Source organism: Rhinolophus sinicus, linkage group LG01 (assembly GCF_036562045.2).
Source record: "Rhinolophus sinicus isolate RSC01 linkage group LG01, ASM3656204v1, whole genome shotgun sequence".
Lineage (NCBI taxonomy): Eukaryota > Metazoa > Chordata > Mammalia > Chiroptera > Rhinolophidae > Rhinolophus > Rhinolophus sinicus.
In genome coordinates this window covers 2,674,126-2,693,950 of record NC_133751.1, presented here as the reverse complement: position 1 = coordinate 2,693,950, position 19,825 = coordinate 2,674,126, and the positions used below count along the sequence as shown (strand labels likewise).

General features: G+C 45.2%; 1 protein-coding gene across 10 annotated transcripts in view; it reads left to right on the top strand.

Moving 5' to 3' along the window:
* PDE9A (phosphodiesterase 9A) overlaps positions 1–19,825 on the top strand; it is a 90,683-nt gene that overhangs the window by 37,421 nt on the left and 33,437 nt on the right. The window contains exon 1 of one of the 10 annotated variants that reach the window (XM_074324841.1): positions 3,301–3,321. The exons of 6 other annotated variants lie outside the window; for them this stretch is intronic. Coding sequence is in view for 1 of the 4 variants with exons in the window: in XM_074324832.1 (XP_074180933.1) it covers positions 12,932–13,034 (103 nt within the window). In the remaining 3 variants the exon portion in view is untranslated. Of the gene's footprint in view, positions 1–3,300; positions 3,322–12,917; positions 13,035–18,038; positions 18,149–19,825 lie in introns of those variants that run through there. 3 more of the 10 variants (XM_074324832.1, XM_074324834.1, XM_074324829.1) reach the window with 3 other exon arrangements.

The window sequence follows — 19,825 nt, the reverse complement described above, 5'->3', positions numbered from 1 at the left end:
ACATCAGTGTCACCCCTCCAGCTTCCGCATGTGCGGTGCTCGTCTCTTCTGTCCCCTCCGTCCTTTTACCTTTAGTGTATCTGTGTCTTCGTGTTTGTAGTGGATTTCTTACAGGCAGCTTTTATCAAGTCTGGCACTTCCACCTTGTTAATTGGAGTTTTTTAACCATTTACACTAAATAGAATTATAAATATGGTTGGGTTTAAACCCATTTCTTTGCTACTCATTTTCTATTTGTCTCATTCATTCTGTTTTGATACTTTTCTCATGTCAGTTGAACCCTGAGCATTTCTTAAATTCTATTTTTTCTCTATACTTGGTTTATGAGCTATACTTCTTTGTTTTCTTTCTTGTGGTTGCTCTGGGTTTTACAATGTGCATCATCAACTATCATAGTCTACCTTTAAATTACGTTACACCACTTCTCAGTAATGTAAGAATTTCAGAACTGTGTGCTCTCGTTTCTCCCACCACATTCTTTGTGCTGCATGTCATACATCGTACTTCAAAATATGTAGAACACGCCATAGGCCGTTGTTTTCACTTTTTGCTTTCAATAGTCACTTATACTTTTTCTTCATTTCTTTGTGTAGATCCATGTTTGCATTTTGTGTTACGTTGTTGATCATCTGGATTTCGAGTCTCCCACAAAGAGCGTGGGTTCTCTCCTGGGCAAGCAGTTAAGTTACTTGCAAATCAGTTTGATGCCTTTGAGACCTGTTTTTAAGCTTTGCTTGGATGAATGTAGAAGACCCTTACTTCCAGCATAGTTAGGTCCCACTGCTAAGATGTGATCCTTCAGGGGCCTCCCTTGGACCCCTGGAGGCCCCCCAAGCATTCTCCACTCTGGCTATTTGGGGCTCAAACATTGAGAGATGAGTTGGGGGTGCTGGGGGCAGACCACGTGGGACCTGAAGGTCCACGAGGAGGCCACGCAGTAGCTCCTGTCGGAGGAGGAGGCGGGTGCAGTGGAGGTGGTGAGGAATGGTCAGCTTCTAGCATGTTCTGCAGGAAGAGCCAAGCTTATTTCCCGACTAGATGTGGGACACGAAAGAAAGGAGTGGAAGAAGCCTCCGGGGCCCAGCCTGAGCTTGGAATGGATGGAATGGCACCCGCACGAGGACGCGAGCTGAGGGTGGCACCAGTGCAGGGAGGAAGGGGTTGCTCAGTTTTGGGTGTGTTGGCCATGGTTTGACTGTCGGACATCACTGTTGACTAGACGTGTGGAGAGGAGCTGGGGCTCCCCCTCAGCTGGGGATGTGACTTGGCAAGTCAGCAAGGAGCATGTTTGTAGCCTTGGTGCTTGGTGAGCTGGAGGTGGGAGGGAAGCAGGAGGGACCAAGGACTGAGCCCTGAGACCCGTCACTCAGGAACAGAATTCTGGAAGAAAAAAGATGGTCTCTGGTGACCTGACACCATCCAGAACAGAGGAGCTGGGACAGGAAGCCCTTGAGCATAGATGGGTGCAACACAAAGGGCTTCCGGAAAGGAAGGCTGGGAGTGGGGCACCCATGCTCAGATATTGACAAGATTGTCGCTGGAGGAAGAATAAAGGGGATTCTGTATAACTTTGGGGTCTAACTAAGTCCAATGGAAGATGGTTTGCGGCCCTTTAAGGGGAAGAACTTAAAAGCTGGAGCCAGTGTGAGTAGAACTGGGGGTCTTGAGGACTGAACTCCACCTCCCGCAGGACTTGGGGTGAAGGGCTAGGTGTTCAGATCCTCATGGGGTGCCCAACAGGTGGCTGAGCCTCGGGCCTCTGCAGTCCCCCCCAAACCTGAGATCCTAGGAGCCACAAAGGGGTTTGATGACAAACGGCACTGCAGAGCACAAAGGGTCATGTTAATATCTCAGCGTCATGACATTTTGAGTGGAGGAACAGTAAACATTTCTTCTAAATGTGCCAGGCTGAGTCCCCCACCTACCTGAGCACTTCCCCTGTGCAGAGGGTGTCTGCCCCGCGACAGTCCTGGCGAGAGAGAGAACTGATGGACAGATGCAGGCTTCCTTGTCCAGTGGTGGGACAGTTCTCCAGTGTCATCTACACAGTTGCTCAGAGGGACCCCAGAGCCATGAGCTGCAGCTGCCCCAGCGTAACTGCCTCACTGACTCCCCTCTGCACGCTTTCTTCCCTTCCTTGCCTCCCAGGGTTTCCTGAGAACTGCTGGCACCCAACTCCCCGTCTCCGGGTCTGCTTTTGGGGACCCAGCCTAAGACCTGTTGACGAGGGGACTGGGAGGAGAAGGACGGAGGGCCACCCCTCTGCCCTCAGTCACTTGTCAGTGAGTGCAATGGCCCAGAAAGCGCCTAATCCCCCCTGCACTTCAATTCCCCTTGGAATAGGGGCGGGAACACACAGCTCGCATGGTTCTTCTGAGGAGAAGTGAAGTGATGTATGCAAAATGCTCAGCACAGTGCCTGCCACTGGGTAAGTGCACACAGCAAATGATAGCTGTCGTTTCAGCCAACCCAGAGGGCATTTCTGAATGGCTGAAGTTATGTCCCTGGAACTGCCCATTTGAATAGGAGAGGATTGCCTTCCCAGGGCCTGAAACCGCAGGGCTCCTGCCAGCGCGTTTTCATTTGCAAGTCACGTTAACGCTTGAAATGTGAGCATCAGCATGTTGTTTATGAGAAATAATACTGCTTCTTATTATTCTCTATTTTTAGTGCGGTTCCATTGCACACAGCGTTATAATCATTGCCTTAGTCATCCAGACCTGCATTCAGTGGTAAAACCAAAAGGGTGCAGAATATAACATGAAAATGAACCATTCTCCCGTGATGCCTGAGGGCTCACTCCATTCTGTTTTCTGGAGTTTCATGGAATTGTGTGTTCATGCTCCCTTCGGGGTGCTGGAGCCACTGCAGCCAGCAGCACCCAGCCTGTCCCTGCCAGCGACGTGGGCGGCTGACAGTAACACCAGAATCTGTGTGTCATGACTACAGAAGCTAGGAGAGTGAAGACGATGACGTGTGAACATTACTGTACGCACCTTCAGGCAGCAAACATTCACAGTGCTCTCCCTGCCTCCAGGGAGGACCCGGCAGACCCCCCACACACTCGTCGGGGATCGGTGCCCCGTCTAACTGCACAGGGAAAGGCACAGCCTGCTCTGATGAAAGTGCGCTTGTGTGTAACCCCCTCCCCCACATCGAGAGAGAGGGCATGCCATTCCCATCACCCCAGGAAAGTTTCCTGTGCTCCTTTCCAGTCAGTCGGCACACACCACCCGGAAGCCTGGCCTTGACTTCCGTTACCACAGGTTGCTTTCTCCTGCTCTTGACTTTCATGAGAAGGAATCGTGAAGGAATCATCAGGTATGCTCCTGGGTGAATGGACTCTTGCGCTCAGTGCCATGGTTATTTTTTTAAGATTTTTAAAATTAAAATATAACTAACATACAATATTATATTAGTTTCATTAGGTGTACATCATAGTTATTCAACAGTACCCACCTGGCACTATATAGTTATTACCATATCATTGATTATATTCCCCGTGCCAAAGAAAGAAGTGCTCACCCTAAGTCCAGCAACCACCTGACACAGTCCCACGTTATCGCAGTGTTATTGACTATGTTCCCTATGCTGTACATTACATCCCCATGACTTTACTTGTTTTATATCTGGAACTTTGAACCTCTTATTCTTTATTTCACCCCCCCTTTTAATTTTTCAGTTAGAGTTGACATTCAATATTATTTTATATTAACTTCAGGTATACTGCATAGTGGTTAGATATTTATACAATATAAGAAGTGATCCCCCTGACTAGTCTAGTACCCACCTGACATTATACATAATTATCACCATATTATTGACTATGTTCCCTATGCTGTACTTTATATCCTCATGACTATTTTGTAACTACCAATTTGTGCTTTTCAACCCCTTCACCTTTTCACCCTGCCTCCAACCCCCCACCATCTATCATCCCAATAGATCTAGTACCCATCTGACACCATACATAGCTATTAGAATAATATTGACTCTATTCCTTATGCTGCACCCTACATCCCATGACTACTGTATAACAACCAATTTGTACTTCTTAATCCCTCCCCCTTTTTTACCCCCAACGCCCATCCCATCTAACTACCAAAATGTATCTATGAGTTTATTCCTGTTTTGTTTGTCTTGTTGTTTAGAGTCCACTTATAAGTGAAGTCATATGACATTTGTCTTTTACCGTCTGACTTACTATACTTAGCACAATAGCCTCTAGATCCATCCACGTTGTTGCAGACGGCAAGATTTCATTCTTTTTATGGCTGCGTAATATTCCACTGTATATATGTACCACATCTTCTTTATCCATTCTTCCCTGGATGGACACCCAGGCTGCCTCCACACCTTGGCCATTGTAAACACTGCTGCAATGAACTTATGGATGCACACGTCCCCTCGTAGCAGCATTTTGGGTTTCTTCAGGTAAATACCCAGAAGTGAGATTACTGGGTCCTTCTTTGTCTCTTGTTATAGTCTTTGTTTTAAAGCTTATTTTGTCTGGTATAAGTATTGCTATCCCAGATTTTTGTTTGTTTGTTTCCATTTTCATGAAATATCTTTTTCTTATCCCTTTACTATCAGTCTGTGTCTTTTGATCTGAAGCGAGTCTCTTGTAGGTAGCATATATAATAGTCTTTTTTTCTTATCCATTGAGTCCCTCATCTTTTGATTGGAGCATTTAATCCATTTACATTGAAAGTAGTTGTTGATAGATATGTAGCTATTGCCATTTTATTATTCATGAATTCTCTCTCTTCTCCTGCTGGGACCCCTATGATGCGGATGTTAGTACACTTGATGTTGTCTCAGAGGCCCCATAAACTCTCCTTGTTCTTTTGGATTTTTTTGTTTTTGTTTTTGCTGTTCTGATTGGGTGTTTTCTGCTACCTTCTATTCAAAAATCACTGATTTGATCTTCTGCTTCATCTAATCTACTATTGATTTCCTCTAATGATTCTTCATTTCAGTTATTGTATTCTTTATTTCTGACTGCTGTGGGGGTTTTTTTCCTATCCCCATTTTTATGTTTCCTATCTCTGTGTTGAAGTTCTCCCTGAGATCACTGAGCATCCTTATAACCAGTGTTTTAAACTCTGTGTCTGGTAAATTGCTTGTCTCCATTTTGTTAAGTTCTTTTTATGGAGCTTTGTTCTGTTCTTTTATTTTGGACATGTTTCTTTGTCTTCCCATTTTGGCTGCCTGCCTGTGTTTGTTTCTATGTATTAGGTAGGGCTGCTATGTCTCCTGGTCTTAGTAGAGTGGCCTTATTTAGTAGGTGTGCTCTGGGGTCCACTGGCACAGTCTCCCTGGTCACTTGAGCTACACACTCCAGATGTGTCCCTTGTGTGGGTTGTGTGTGCCCTCCTCTTATAGTTGAGCCTTGGTTATTATTTGCACTCATTGTGAGGGACTGACCCTCAGGCTCACTGGTTGTGAGGACTGGCCTTCACTACAGTAGAGAAGTTGTTGTGTGGGGGCTGATCTTACAGAGCAGGATCTGCCTCCGCAGGACTCTGGTATCTTCCCAATCTGCCCCTTTGGGTGTGTCGTCCTGGGAGGTGACTGGGTGATGCTCCAACTCATTTTGAAGCTGGCCACTGGGCATACCAGCCCCAGAGCCACCTGGGAGGGGACCTGCTGCAGGCCAAGTTTAGCCACAGACCGTGCCCCATCCTGCTGCCCTGCTCTGGGCCACCCAACAGGAGCCACAAAGCAATGCACAGATGGCCACCTCCTATGCCACACTTGGAAGTGCCTTGAGAGGCCAAGCAATGAACCAAGGCTAGCTGCCACTAATGCCAGGCTTAGGGCAGCTCAGCCAGAGGTACGGGACATTCCAAAACCAGATGATGCTTGTCTGGGTTCCACTAACCTTTGAGAGACCCTAGAAAAGTATGCAGCATGAGCCAAGGCAGACAGTTTGTACGAAAAAGCCACTGGAATCGGTTTGGGTGTGCCCAAAAGCTGGGTGGGGTGTGGTCTAAAATCACCAGGGCATAGTGAGCCAATGGTGTCAGCCAGGTTGATGGAGACTCAGATCTGGTGGCCACCTGCGTCTGCACACTGGGAGGGGCAGGACTCAGCAAAGGAACAATGGCTTCTGCCAGCATCTCCATCAGGAGAAACCTGCCCCTCCAGCCCCTGTCCCAAAGCCAGACAACTCAATATCCCCTCGTATGTCCCTGTCGCCCCTCCAGCTGCTGGCCCAGCACTGGAGCTCACAGCCAGTGATTCCATTGGTGAGTAAGTCCTTGCGTGCTCCCTTTAAGAGGAGTGCCTGGGGCTACAGCTGCCTCTGTCTCACTCAGCCACAATCTCCGCTGGTTTTCACAGCCAGAAATTATAGGGACTTCTCTCCCCAGCACAGGAAGCCTGGGCTGGATAGCCTGGTGTGACCCCTTACTCCTCTGGGGAGAAGTCCTCTGCAGCCGAGATATCCCTTCAGATTTTTAATGGTCACACACAGGTGTGGGACCAGCCGTTCCGCGCCTCTGCTGCTGCTACCAATCTGGACATGGCTTCTTCTCTATGTCCTTAGTTGTAGGGCTTTGATTCAGCCAGACTCCATGCTATTCTCAATGATGGTTGTTCTGTAGTTAGTTGTAATTTTGATGTGGTCATGAGAGGAGGTGAGCACAACATTTACCTATTGTGCCATCTTGTCTGGAATGTACCAATCAGAATCATGTTTTTAAGATTCGTGCGTGTCGTCCATATACTTTTGTATTGCGAGTACTTTTCCATTTCGTGAGTATGCCATAGCTTGTTCATTAACTCTCCTATTGATGGACATTTGGGTGATTCCCAGTTTGGGGTGACCGTAAGCTACTGTAAGCGTTGTCGGGTCTTATGATGGTCTTATCAGTTATCTTGGGTAGTACCTAGGAGGATGTTGCTGGTTCCTATGATAAGTGCATGTTTAACTTTATAAGAAACTGCCACACTGTTTTCCTGAGTGGTTGTGCCATTCCATACTCCCACCAGCATGTGTGAGTGACCCACAGCCACCCCAGAACCATGCATGCTCAGTGTTTCAAATCTGAGACATTCAAGTAGGTATAAAATCATATTTCATTATGGTTTTAATGTGCATTTCTTTGGATGACAATGATTGTTGAGCATATTTTTAATGTGCTTATTGGCTACTTGAATATCTTACTTTGGGTAATGTCTGTTCTGAATATTTTGCTCATTGTTTAAACTGGTTTGCATTATTTTTTATCACTGGTTTGCAAGAAACTGTATATTCTGGATATAATTCATTGGTCAGGTATATATTTGGCAAATATTGCATTTCCTGGTTTATGACTTGCCTTTTTCATTCTCTTAATGAGGACATTTCATGAGCAGAAGTTTTCAATTTGATGAAGTCTAACTTAACAAGTTTTTCTTTTATGTTTTTCATTTTTTGTGTTTTTGTATTTCATAGCTGTTATATTTTAATCTGTGGTCCTTTTAAAATTAATTTTGTGTGTGGTGTGAGGTAGGGGTTGACAATCTTTTATTTTCCCCCCACACATATATCCAGCTGTTATAGCAACACTTGTTAAATAGACTTTCATTTTCTACTGAATCACCTTGGCACCTTTGTTGAAAGTTATTTTTTTCTACATGTACATCTCTTTGTAGACTCTATTCTTTCACTGATCTGTTTGTCTGTCCCGACACCAATACCACACTGGCTTAATTGCTAGAGCTTGAAATCAGGTAGTCTTCCACATTTGTGCTTCTTTTTCAGTTGTTTGGGTTATATGGGTCCTTTTCTTTTCCCTACAAATTTTAGGATTAAGAATCACTTTGCCAATGTTTTTAAATTGACAAGTTGATTCTTAATTATAAATAGCATTGATTGGAATTATATTCAATATGTTAATTTAATTTAATTAATTTGGGAACAACAAATGGAATTTTCCAATCCATGAACATGGTACACCCCTCCACTCAGCAAAGTTCTACAGCTTTCAGAGTTGAGGTCCTGCATATATTTTTTGTTAAATTTATTCCCCAGCATTTTCTGTTTTCTGGTGTTATTGTAAATGGGATCTTAGTTTAATTTTCCATGTGTTTGCTGCTAGTTTATAAAAATGCAACAGATTTTTGTATGTTGACATAGAATCTTCTGACATTTATTTATTAGTTCTGGTACTTATTTTGCAGATTCCTAGGATTTTCCATAGAGACAATCATATCTTCTGATAATACAGTTTTACATCTTGCATCCCAATCTCTTTGGTTTTTATTTATTTTACTTGTCTCGCTGTGCTAGTTGACCCTCCAATACAATTAAATGAAGGTGAGCAGACGTCCTCATGTCATTCCAGCCTTAGAGGACATACGTCCACTCTTCCACCACGGAGTCTGATGTGGGCCACCAGTATCTTTGGCAATGACTTTCCTCAGGTTGAGGAAATCCTCTTCTCTTCATTTGGTAAATGCTTTTTGTCCAATGTTCTTTGACAAAATTTTTGTTAAATTGTATCAGATGATTTTTCTGCTTCTAATGAGATGGATTTAGGAGTTGCTTTTTATTCCTAGTTTTCTAATGGTTTTTATCATAAATAAGTGCTGGGTTTTGTCATATGTTCTTTCTGCATCTACTGAAATGATCGTATGATTTTCCCCTTTATTCTGTTAAGATAGTGAATTATGTTGACTGATTTTGAAATGTTAAAAGAACTTTGCTTTCCTGGGATAACTGTACTTGTATTTCGGGGCAGTATTCCTAGGAAAACACTTAGGAATAAATTTAACCAAGGTTTATATCTACCCTGATATAAAATGTATTCTCTTTTTATACGTTGCCAGATTTGATTTACTAACAACATGTTAAGGATTATTGTGTCTATGTTCAAGTGGGATGTTGGTCTGTAACTATTTTTTGTTGTAATGTCTTTGTCATGTTTTGATGTTGGGTTTAAGGTGGCCCTGTAAAACATGTTGGGTGTTCTCCTTTTTTCTGTTTTCAGTTACATTACATAAAATAGTCTTATGTTACGTGAAAGAGTTTATGTAATGTAATTTTATGTTATGTAATGTTTCTTCCTATGTCCATATACATGTAATATATTTATTGGTATGGCTGAGGGTAGGTCTACCATGTTGCTATTTGTTTTTTATTGATCTCGGTTTTGTTTCCTGTTCCTTCTGTTCTGCCTTCTCTTGGGTTAATTGGGTACATTTTAATATTCCATTTTATTGCTTCTATAGGCTCTTTTGGTATACTTTTTATCATTAGTTTTAGTTGGTTGTTCTAGGTATTACACGATGCACCCTTTTTCTTTAATTATAGACTTTAGTTTTAGGGCAATTTTAGGTTCACAGCAAAATTGAGTAAAAAGTACAGACATTTCCCACATATTCCCTCCCCATGCACTCACTCAGCCTCTCCCACCATCAACATCCTGCATTAGAATTATACCCTTGTTATATGACCTTGACATGTCATTATTAGCCAAAGACCACAGTTGACATTAGGGTCACTCTTCGTGTTGTACAGTCTGTGGGTAATGACATGCTTCTACCACTGTAATGTCAAATATAATAGTTTTACCGCCCTAAAAGTCCTCTGTGCCCCACCTGTTCCTCCCTCCCTTCCCCCAAACCCCTGATCTTTTTACTGTCTCCGTAGTTTTGCCTTTCCCAGAATGCGTACAGTTGGAATCATACAGTATGTAGCCTTTTCAGATTGGCTTCTTTCATTTATTCATATGCTTTTCAGATTCCTCCATTCCTTTTCATGGCTTCATAGCTCATTTCTTTTTAGTGTTATTGAATAACACTTCATTGTCTGGATGGATCACATTTTACTATCCATTCACCTTCTGAAGGACATCTTGGTTGCTTCAAAGTTTTGGCAATTATGAGCACAGATGCTGTACATATTGTGTGGAAGTTTTTGTGTGGAAGTGAGTTTTCACTTCCATTGGGTAAATACCAAGGAGCGTGACTGCTGGATCATGTGGACAGAGTACGTTTGGTTTTGTAAGAAACCAGCAGACTGTCTTCCAGAGTAGCCGTTCCATTTTGCATTCCCACCGGCAGTAAATGAGGGTTCCTGTGACTCCGCGTCCTCACCAGCATCTGGTGTTGTCAGTGTTTTGGATTTTCATCTTTCTAATAGGCATCCAGTGGTATCTCATTGTTTTAATTTATAATTCCCTTAATGACATGATCTTTTCATGTGCTTATTTGCCATCTGTATACATTCTTCTGTTGAACTGTCTTTCAGATCTTTTCCCCATTTTAAAATCATCCTTAAGTTTTTAGTCTATTTGGAATTAATATTGTACCACTTCACATTAAAAGTAAGGACTTGCAGCAATATAATTTCACTTGCCCCTCCCCCACAACTGTTGTGCCATATATTTTATATCTGTGCTACAGAGTGAATGTTTGTGTGCTCCCAAAATTCAAATGTCAAACTCCTAACACCCAATGTCATGGTATTTGGAGGGAGTGGGACTTCGTCATGTGGGTGGAGCCCTCATAAACGGGATTAGTGCCATTATAAACGAGGCCCCAGAGAGCTCCTCCACCCCTCCCCGCCCCGGTCACGTGGGACACCAGGAAGTGGGCCCTCACCAGACACGGAATCTGCAGGCACCTTGGCCTTGGACTTTCAGCCTCCAGAACTGTGAGAAAATACATCTGTGTTGTTTAATCCAGTCTGTCTATGGGATTCTGTTAGACCAGCCCCAACGGACTAAGACACTCTGCACACATTATAAACAACACCGTTCAATATTACAATTTTTGCTTTAAGAATTGCTTTAAGCAGCCAGTTGTCTTTCGAAGACATTATGAGAAGAAACTTGAAGATAATCTTTTATAGTTACCGACACATTTGCCCTTTCTGGTGCTTTGATTTCTCCCTGTAGACCCCAACTTCTAACTGGTGTTATGTCCCTTCAGCCTGAAGAGTTTGTTTTTTCTTTTAACGCTTCTTGCCGTGCAGAACTGCTGGTGACTAATTCCTCCACGTTGGCTTATCTGAGCATGTCTGGATTTTGCCTTCCTTCTCAAAGATGGTTTTTCAGGGAATAGAATTCTGCATTCACAGTTTTGTTTCCTAAAAGACGTTTAAAGGTGTTGATTCATTTCTTTCTGTCTTGCACTGTTTCTAATGAAATCAGCTTTTATTTTATCATGATTCCCCTGCATGGAATGTGTCATTTTCCTCTGGCTTTTTTCAAGGTGTTTTTCCTTTATTGTTGGGTTTCAGCAGTTTGACTCTGCTGTGTGGAGCCCTGGTTTTCTTTTTATTTATTCAGCTCGGTGGTCATTGAGCTTTCGTGGTCCATCAAATTGTGTTTTCACCAAATTTGTAGAATTTTCAGCTACTGTTTTTTCAAATGTATTTTATACACCATCCTATCTCACCTCTCATTCTGAGACCCTAGTTACCTGTGTGTGAGAAAGTTTGCTGTTGTCTTCAAGTGACTGCCTCTATTGTTTTTTAATCTTTTTTCTTTCTTCTCTTCAGATTAGATAGTTTCTGTTGACCTGATTCTTCTGCTGACTCCAAACTGCTCTAAGCCCCTTCATGAATTTTTTTATTTTAGATGTATTTTTAAACTCTCCAATTTTCATTTGATTCTTTTTCATAGATTTCTCTCTTGAGGTCCCCCATCTGTTTACCGTTTGCTAACATATTTTTCTTTAGTCCTTGGATGCACTTATAATTGCGGCATTAACGGCTCCTTCTGCTCCTGTCAACATCTGTGTCATCTAAGGGTTTACTTTTTAATTTATCTTGCTACAGCCTCTACAACTGTGTGCAACATGTTAAGTCCACAGATGGAATAGACCTTAGATTTGCAAAAAAAGTCTCAGCCTTTAAGAGATTTTTGCAAAAGTCCTGTCATTGGTACCGTAATCCATTTGTTTGTTGGATTTTATCCTGACACCATTCTCCCCAAAACGAGTCTTGTGGGGTCACTGGACACACCGTCAAAGCCCAGACGTGGTGAACCAGAGCTGAGCCCCTTTGTCATCACTGTAATTAAACTTCCCCAGGGGTTGTGGGGTCACAGTGAGGTACACAGGCTGTCAGAACAGACAAAGTCCAAATAGCACGTCCGATCAGCTGCTTGTTCCCAAATTCTCGTTCACCGGGGGGCATTCCCGGGGCGTGTGGCACCCACGCCCTTCTCCCTGAATGTGCACCTCGTCACTGTGGGGTAAGAGTGTGTGCAGGATACCTTTCCCCTGGCGAGTGCCACCAGCCCGTCTCTGTGGCCCTACGTGGGAACCTGACTTGGCCGTGCTGGGACATGGCTTTTTCTGGAGCTCACACAGCCACTCCGGGAGTTCCGGGCCTTAATAAATGATCCACAAATGCAAACCACTTAGAACAGCGCCTGGAACGGAATAGAGCCCAATAAATGTTGTTACGGTTGTTGCAATCTGTAAAACAATAAAGGAAAATCTCCTTGCCAGCTGTCCCAGCGGCCACTCCCCTTCCAGGCAGGTACTTTCTGCTTACAAACTAGACCTGAGCAGGAGAGAAGGGCATAGGGAGAGCTGTGCCCAAACCTCTGAAGTCAGACTTAAACTGCAGACAGGAAGTTCCCCTCCCCTAAACGCAAAAGGGAAAGCCCCATCCGATCCCTGCGGTGGTCCCACACACAGCCCAGCCCCCACAGGTGCGAGATACCCTCCAACACGTCACACGTGCTCCTGACATCCTCCGGTCTACTTTGCTTTCTTGGTTACATCTGACAGGCTCACAGCATCCAGCCACAGTCCCACCACAGGTCACCTGGGACATCCATCCCTTTGGCTTCCGATAAACGAGTGATTTCTCCATAGGGCAGACCATGGAAAGGGCCCCTGTGCCTTTAAGGAGCAAGGTGAGGTCACTGTTAATAACATAGGTTTATTGTGCTCCTGGGTTATAAAGGAGACGTCCTCATTCCGCATGTGTTTTATGAGGTTCATAAACAGTGAATTGCCGATGACTGTACCCTGGGCTAGAATGTCCTCGACCGGCTGGAGGGGCCGGGAGAGCGCAAGTGGGACTGGTGAGTGTGCCCCTCTTACTTCCTGGAAGCGAAGTGATGATACCCCAGGAAGGAGGGGAGGGCGAGTCAGATGGGGCATGCCAGCCCTTCCTAGTCATAGCCCTGGACAAAAGCAGAAATAAATGCACTCCCCCCCGCCAGTCCTCAGGGCCTCAGGGGTGTCTGTCTTTGGGGCCAAGCAATGTGGGTTCTTTTCCCTCATGCAAAGTAAGGGACCTCTTCCTGAAGGGACAGTTTGGGGCTTTTTTTACTGCTTTCGGAGAGTACCTGTTACGTACATATTTCTTGGGGGTTGCTCAGCGTCTCCGCTTCAGGTGGCACTGCGGTGAAACACGGTTCCATGCACCGTTCAATAGCATGGAAACCGCCGTGGAGCCATGCCACCGCTGCCCGTATCAAGAGAGAGGGGAGCGAAGGGGAGCACCACGGCAGGCACCCCACGCGTGCCCACCGGGTGTTGTTTGTGGCACCACTGAGGGGCCAGAAGCTTGGGTCCAGATGCCCGTGCCGCCATGTCTGCCATCATCCCTCAGGGCGCAGGTGGGGGGCCCAGCGTCCTACTGGGACTGAGCTTGCGTTCCTTTGCCCCAGGGGAGCAAGATAGGGCACCCGGAGCAGCTCAGGTGCAGAGGACAGTAGGATGGTGTCATGGTTACGACCTGCTCTGCACAAGCTGACGAGATATGTGGAACAGCTGGCCGGCCATCCGCCGTAGGGCGTCACGTTAAACTGATCTGTCCTGTGGATCAGTGGAGCCAGATTTTTATGTCCTTCTGTGCTGGGGACACTCAAGGTTTGTCTGAGACAAGTAAACAATTCCCGGAAGGGGTGGGAGAAGCAGAGGCGGGTTCCTTGAACTGTCCTTAGTGGCCAAAGGTGGGGTCGGTTGACAGCCTCTGGCCAGCAGGGAGGAGTGATCTGCTGGGTCACAGGATTGCAGCTGGGGAAACACTGCCTGGGCGGGGCCGTCCTGCCCACCAACCGCAGGAGACAACTCCACAGTCACCTCCAGGGCTTAGGTTGCCCCAGCCCCCTTGGTCCTGCCCCAGGGGCCAGGTCCTGAGGCCACTCCAGTGCAGGCTCATGGCCCGAAGCTGGACTGATGTGTCAGCCCCTAAAAACTAGACCCAGCCTCTGCCAGCCTCCGAGACTGCCCTGGAGCTAAACTAAACTAAACTCCTCTAGTGTGTGAGACTCTGCCAGCCCCAGCACTTGCCCATTGGTGCCTGTCACCCAAGAGGCCCGTGGACAAGCACCCCACACCAGCTAACTTAGGCCAGTCCAGGTGTAAGCAGGTGAACAGCAGCCCAGACTCAAAGAGGCTGATGACCAGCCCCCGGAATCCTCTGTCATCATCTGGGATCCTTTGCGGGGGCCGAATCTTTAGCCTGTATTAAAGCCGTCGGTACTAAGCTTATGTCATGCGCTTAGTGAGCATGGAGCAGCGCCCCTGAAGTCCGCTGAGGGCCCAGGCTCGGGGACACGACTAGAATGCACGCCAGCTGTTCTTGTGAACCGGTTTCCTCTGGAGAACGTGGAGGTGGCCCGTGAACATGGCTGGTCCTTGCTGGGCTTCCGTCTGTGTGGATCAGCTGTAGTTCGTGCTGCCGTCCCATCTCTCAGAATCTTATTTCCATTCTCCCTATTTCCTAATACACATCCAGGTCCAGAGGGACCCCAGAGACCCAGTCATGTCCGACCCTGAATTGCCAGCACCCCTGGTTGCTGCTTTATCCTTAAAGCTATTAAGAAATTCTGAAAACAAAATTACTTGAATGTGCTTTAATTTTAAAAATTCAATATGCACCATGCAGCTTCGAGAAGAAAAAAGGGTTTCCTACATAATAACAGTTTTTTCCTGATAGGTTGGGAACGATAAACACTTGCCACTGAAAACTGCTTGTTGCCCCTAAATCCAGGGGTTCAGGGCTATCTGAGGGTTCCAGAGGCGCTGAGGGAGTGAAGGGCACATTTGAGACATTGCAGGCAGGATGCTGTCACTTCTCCACCTGGAGGTGGTGCACCCGGAGCTCTGCCTGTCACCCCAGAGACTAGGAACTCAGAGGGGGGAGGTACTGAAAGCAAGAAAGGGTGTCGGGGACCCTTAGTGACGTCGGTGACACTTAATGATGTAATCGCTGTCGGCGACCCTGAGTCATGTAATAGAAGGGCCAGAGCTAAGTCAGTCAGCGCTCACCAGGCCCTGTCCCTAGTGCTTTGCGCACAAAAGCACAGTTCATTTCTAAGTTCTGGAACCCCCTGGGAGGAAGCAGTGGCCGATGCAGGAATTGCAGTGAGGCGTGGAAGGGGAGGTGGTTCTTTCCTGGTCTGGCTCTGGGGGCGTGGGGGGTGGCCTTTATGATAAAAGCATGTTTGCTCCTGCCCCCTTGCAAAGGAATGCAGATGGTGTGTTATAAGAAGGCGTGTGAGCCCAAGACCTGTGCAGTGGTGCCCGGGTCCTTCTCGCTGGAAGCTCAGCTCTGCACCTGGGCCCTTTCTGGAAACAGCGGGTAGGTTGGCACGGGGCACATAGGCTGAGGTGTAACTGTGACATGGGCCAGAGTACGAATGTCTGCCCCGTGGCCTGAGCCGGGAGGAGAGAAGGTATGCGATGAAGTCACAAAAAGCATGCTTACTGCTTGGGTTGGACATGCCATTTAGGCATTAAAATCCCATAATGCTCAAAGGCTCCCACCTCAAAAGTCCAAAGGAAAATTCCTCCTGAACTACTTTGTCCCATTCTATCTATGAAATGTTTTATGTAACTCTTTATTTTATAACAATTACAGATTCACACACAGTTGTAAGGAAAAATACAGAGAGCGCCCATGTAGACTTTTCCAATTTCCCCACAATGTGACATCTTTGGAAACTGGTGAGAAACCATAGCCAGACTGTTGGCAGGGATACGGTCCAGACACAGACCGTGCCATCCACACAGGGGTCCCTCAGCTGCCCTCCTGTGGCCACACCCTCTTCCTCCCACCCAGCCCCACCTTCTCTCCCACCAAGCACTACTCTCATCCCCATTCTGTAATTCTGTCATTTCAAGAACATTCCATAAATGCAGCCATACATTAGGTAACTTTGGGAATGACGTTTATCACTTAGCATCATTCTCTGGAAATTCACACAGGTGGTTGCTGTATTGGTGGAACCTTTTCATTGCTGCGTCATGTCCCTGGGGTGGATGGACCAGTTTGTCTGTCTGTTCCCCACTGAAGGGCGTCTGGGTTGTCTCCAATTTGGGGCTATTGCAAATGAAGCTGCTCAGAACACCATGTACAGCTTTTCGTGTTGTGAACACACATTTTCATTTCTCTGCTCTGGAGTACAATTGCTAAGTCATATGGTAGTTATATATTAAGTTTTTTTAAGAAGCTGCCAAACCATCCTGGAACAGAAAAAGGTCATTAGTGGAGAATCCAAATAAATCTGGAGTCTACTTAATGATTAAAAACGAAGCTGCCACGCCATTTCCCCTGGCAATGTGTGGTGATCCAGCTTCTACCCATCTCTACCAGCATTTGGGGTTGTCACTGTTTTTCATTTTAGTCAAAGGTGCAGTGATACCTCACCGTGGTTTTAATTTGCATTTCCTAACAGCTAATGAGGCTCAGTATCTTTTCGTGTCCATATTTTTCATCAATTTGTTCTCTTCAGTAAAATGTCTGCTAGTGTCGCCCATTTTCAAATTGGGTTGTTTTGTTTGGTGCTGTTGGGTTTTGACAGTTACCATCATATTCTACATTCAAGTCTTTGTCAGACACGTGGTTGGCAAACAGTTTCTCCCCGACTGGAGCTTATGTTTTCATCCTTTTAACAGGATCTTTCTCAGAGCAAAAGCTTTAATTTTGATGAAGTCCAGTGGATCAGTTTTTCCTTTTATGGATTGTGGTTTTGGTGTCAAGTCTAAGAATGTCCTGCCCAGACTTAGGTCCTGCAGATTTTCTCCTATTTTTTTCTAAAAGTGTTATGGTTTTATATTTTGCGTTAATTTTTACATAAACTGTGAGGTTTAGGTCAAGGCTCATTTTTCTACTTCTGAATATTCAATTGCTTCAGCACCGCTTGTTGAAAAGGTGCTGCCCTTCCTCCATTGAACTGCTTTTGCACGTTGGTCAAAAATCAGTAGGGCAGAGGCGGCCGGATGGCTCAGTTAGTTAGAGCGTGAGCTCTGAACAACAGGTTGCAGGTTCGATTCCCACATGGGCCAGTGAGCTGCGCCCTCCACAACTAGACTGAAGGACGACGTGGAGCTGATGGGCCCTGGAGAAACACACTGTTCCCCAATATTCCCCAATAAAACTTATTTTTTTAAAAATCAGGCCATTTGTGTGGGGATGACTCTGAGTTCTCTGTTGTGTTCCACTGGGCTCTGTGTCCGTCCCTCTGCCAGTGTCGCCCCATCTTAGTCACTGTAGCTACATAATAATAGGTCTTAAAATCAGAGAGACTGAGTCTTCCCATCTCACCGTCTTTTTCAAAACTGTGTTAGCTATTCTAGTTTCTTTGCATTTCCACATCAATGTTAGAAAATCTTGTCTGTTTCTACAAAAAAATTATTCTGGGGTTTTCATAGGCAATGAGTTAAACCTGTCTATCGATGTGGGGGAATTGACAGCTTTCCTATGTTGAGTCTTCCAACCCGTGAATAGGGTGTGTCTCTGCATTTATGTATATCTTTGATTTCTTCAATCAGTGTTTTGTGGTTTTCAGTGTACAGCTTCAGCATATGCTTTGCTATATTTATGCCTGACCTTTGTTTAAGTGTTTGTCCGTGGTATTGTGATTTTAATTTCAGTGTCTGGATGGTCATTGCTAGTATATGTAAATACAGTCGTATCTGTTTATCTTGTATCGCGTGACCTTGCTGAACTCACTTACTAGTCTAAAAGGGTTCCTGTGCATCCCTTGGAATTTTCTGTGTAGACAATTATGTCATCTGCAAACAGGGACAGTTTATTTCTTCCTTCCTGGTCTGCATGCCTTTTACTTCCTGTTCTTGCCTTGTTGCGCTGGCTAGACCTTCCAGCTCTGTGTCGGAGGAGACTAGCGAGGGCAGATCCTTTCTCTGTCACAGTCTCAGGCAAGAAGCAGCCCGTCATTCACCAGTAAGTATAATGTTAGCGGTGGGGTTTTTGTGGTTGTTCTTTATCAGCTGGAAGACGGTCCCCTCCATTCCTATTTTCCTGAGGGTTTTATCAGGAACAGGTGTGGAATTTTTTTTTTTTTTTTTTTAAAGATTTTTTTTTTTTTTATTGGGGAAGGGGAACAGGACTTTATTGGGGAACAATGGTCAAATTGTCCTTTCAATCTTAGTTGTGGGGTGTTATGTTCAGCTTCAAGTTGTTCTTTCAGTCTTAGTTGTGGAGGGCGCAGGTCAGCTCCAGGTCCAGTTGCCATTGCTAGTTGCAGGGGGCACAGCCCACCAACCCTTGCGGGAGTCGAACCAGCAACCTTGTGGTTGAGAGGACAGGCTCCAACCAACTGAGCCATCCGGGAGCGCAGCGGCAGCTCAGCTCAAGGTGCCGTGTTCAATTTTAGTTGCAGGGGGCGCTGCCCACCATCCCTTGCGGGAGTCGAGGAATTGAACTGGCAACCTTGTGGTTGAGAGCCCGCGCTCCAACCAACAACTGAGCCATCCGGGAGGCAGCTCAGCTCAAGGTGCCGTGTTCAATCTTAGTTGCAGGGGGCAGAGCCCACCATCCCTTGCGGGACTCGAGGAATTGAACTGGCAACCTTGTGGTTGAGAGCCCACAGGCCCATGTGGGAATCGAACCGGTAGCCTTCGGAGTTAGGAGCACGGAGCTCTAACAGCCTGAGCCACCGGGCCGGCCCTGGAATTTTTTTCAAGTGCTTTTTATGAATTCATTGATACGTATTATTAGATGAGTTTTTTTATTCTTTAGGTTTAGGCTGTTATTATAGTGGATCACATGGGTCGGTTTTTGAACAGTGAATGAGCCCTGCATCCCTCGGATAAACCCCACTTGATCGCAATGTATAATTTTTTGTGTGTATTGCTGAATTCTATTTGCTCCTATTTCGTTAAGGACTTCCGCGTCTATAGTCATGAAGAACGCTGGTCTGTAGTGCTTTTTTTGTTGCCTTTGGATGTGGTATCAAGTTAATATTCTCTTTATAAAATGAGTCAGGAAGTGTTTCCTCCTCTTCTATTTTCTGGAAGAAATCATTTAGAATTGTGTTAATTCTTCTTCAAGTGTTTGGTGGAATTCTCCAGTGATACCATGTGCACCTGGAAATTTCTTTTTTTAAATTAGAAACTCAATTTCCTCAATACTTACAGGCTGCTCAAATTAACTATTTCGTATTGAATGGATATAGTAGTTCATGCTTTCCTAGGAATTGGTCCATTTTCATCTAAGATGTCAAATGCATGTGTATAAAGTTGTTTGCAGTGTTTCCTCACTATCCTTTCGATAACTGCGGGGTCTGTAGTGATGTTCCTTCTTTTCTTTCTGATATTGGTGCTCTGTGTCTTCTCTTTGTGTTTCTGTGACAGTCTTGTTAGAGATTTGTCAATTTATTGATATTTTTAAATAACCAACTATTTCTTTCATTGATTTTCTACATTGTTTTTTCATTTTCTATTTTATTGATTTCTGCTCTTCATCATTTGCGTCCTTCCTGCTCTTATTGTTGTGGGTTTATTTTGTTCTTCTTTTTCTTAGATTACTGTGTTGACATTTTTTTTCTCTCTTCTAAAGTAAGCATTCAGTGCTATAACTGTCCCTCTCAGCATTGCTTCAGCTGTGTCCTATGGCTAA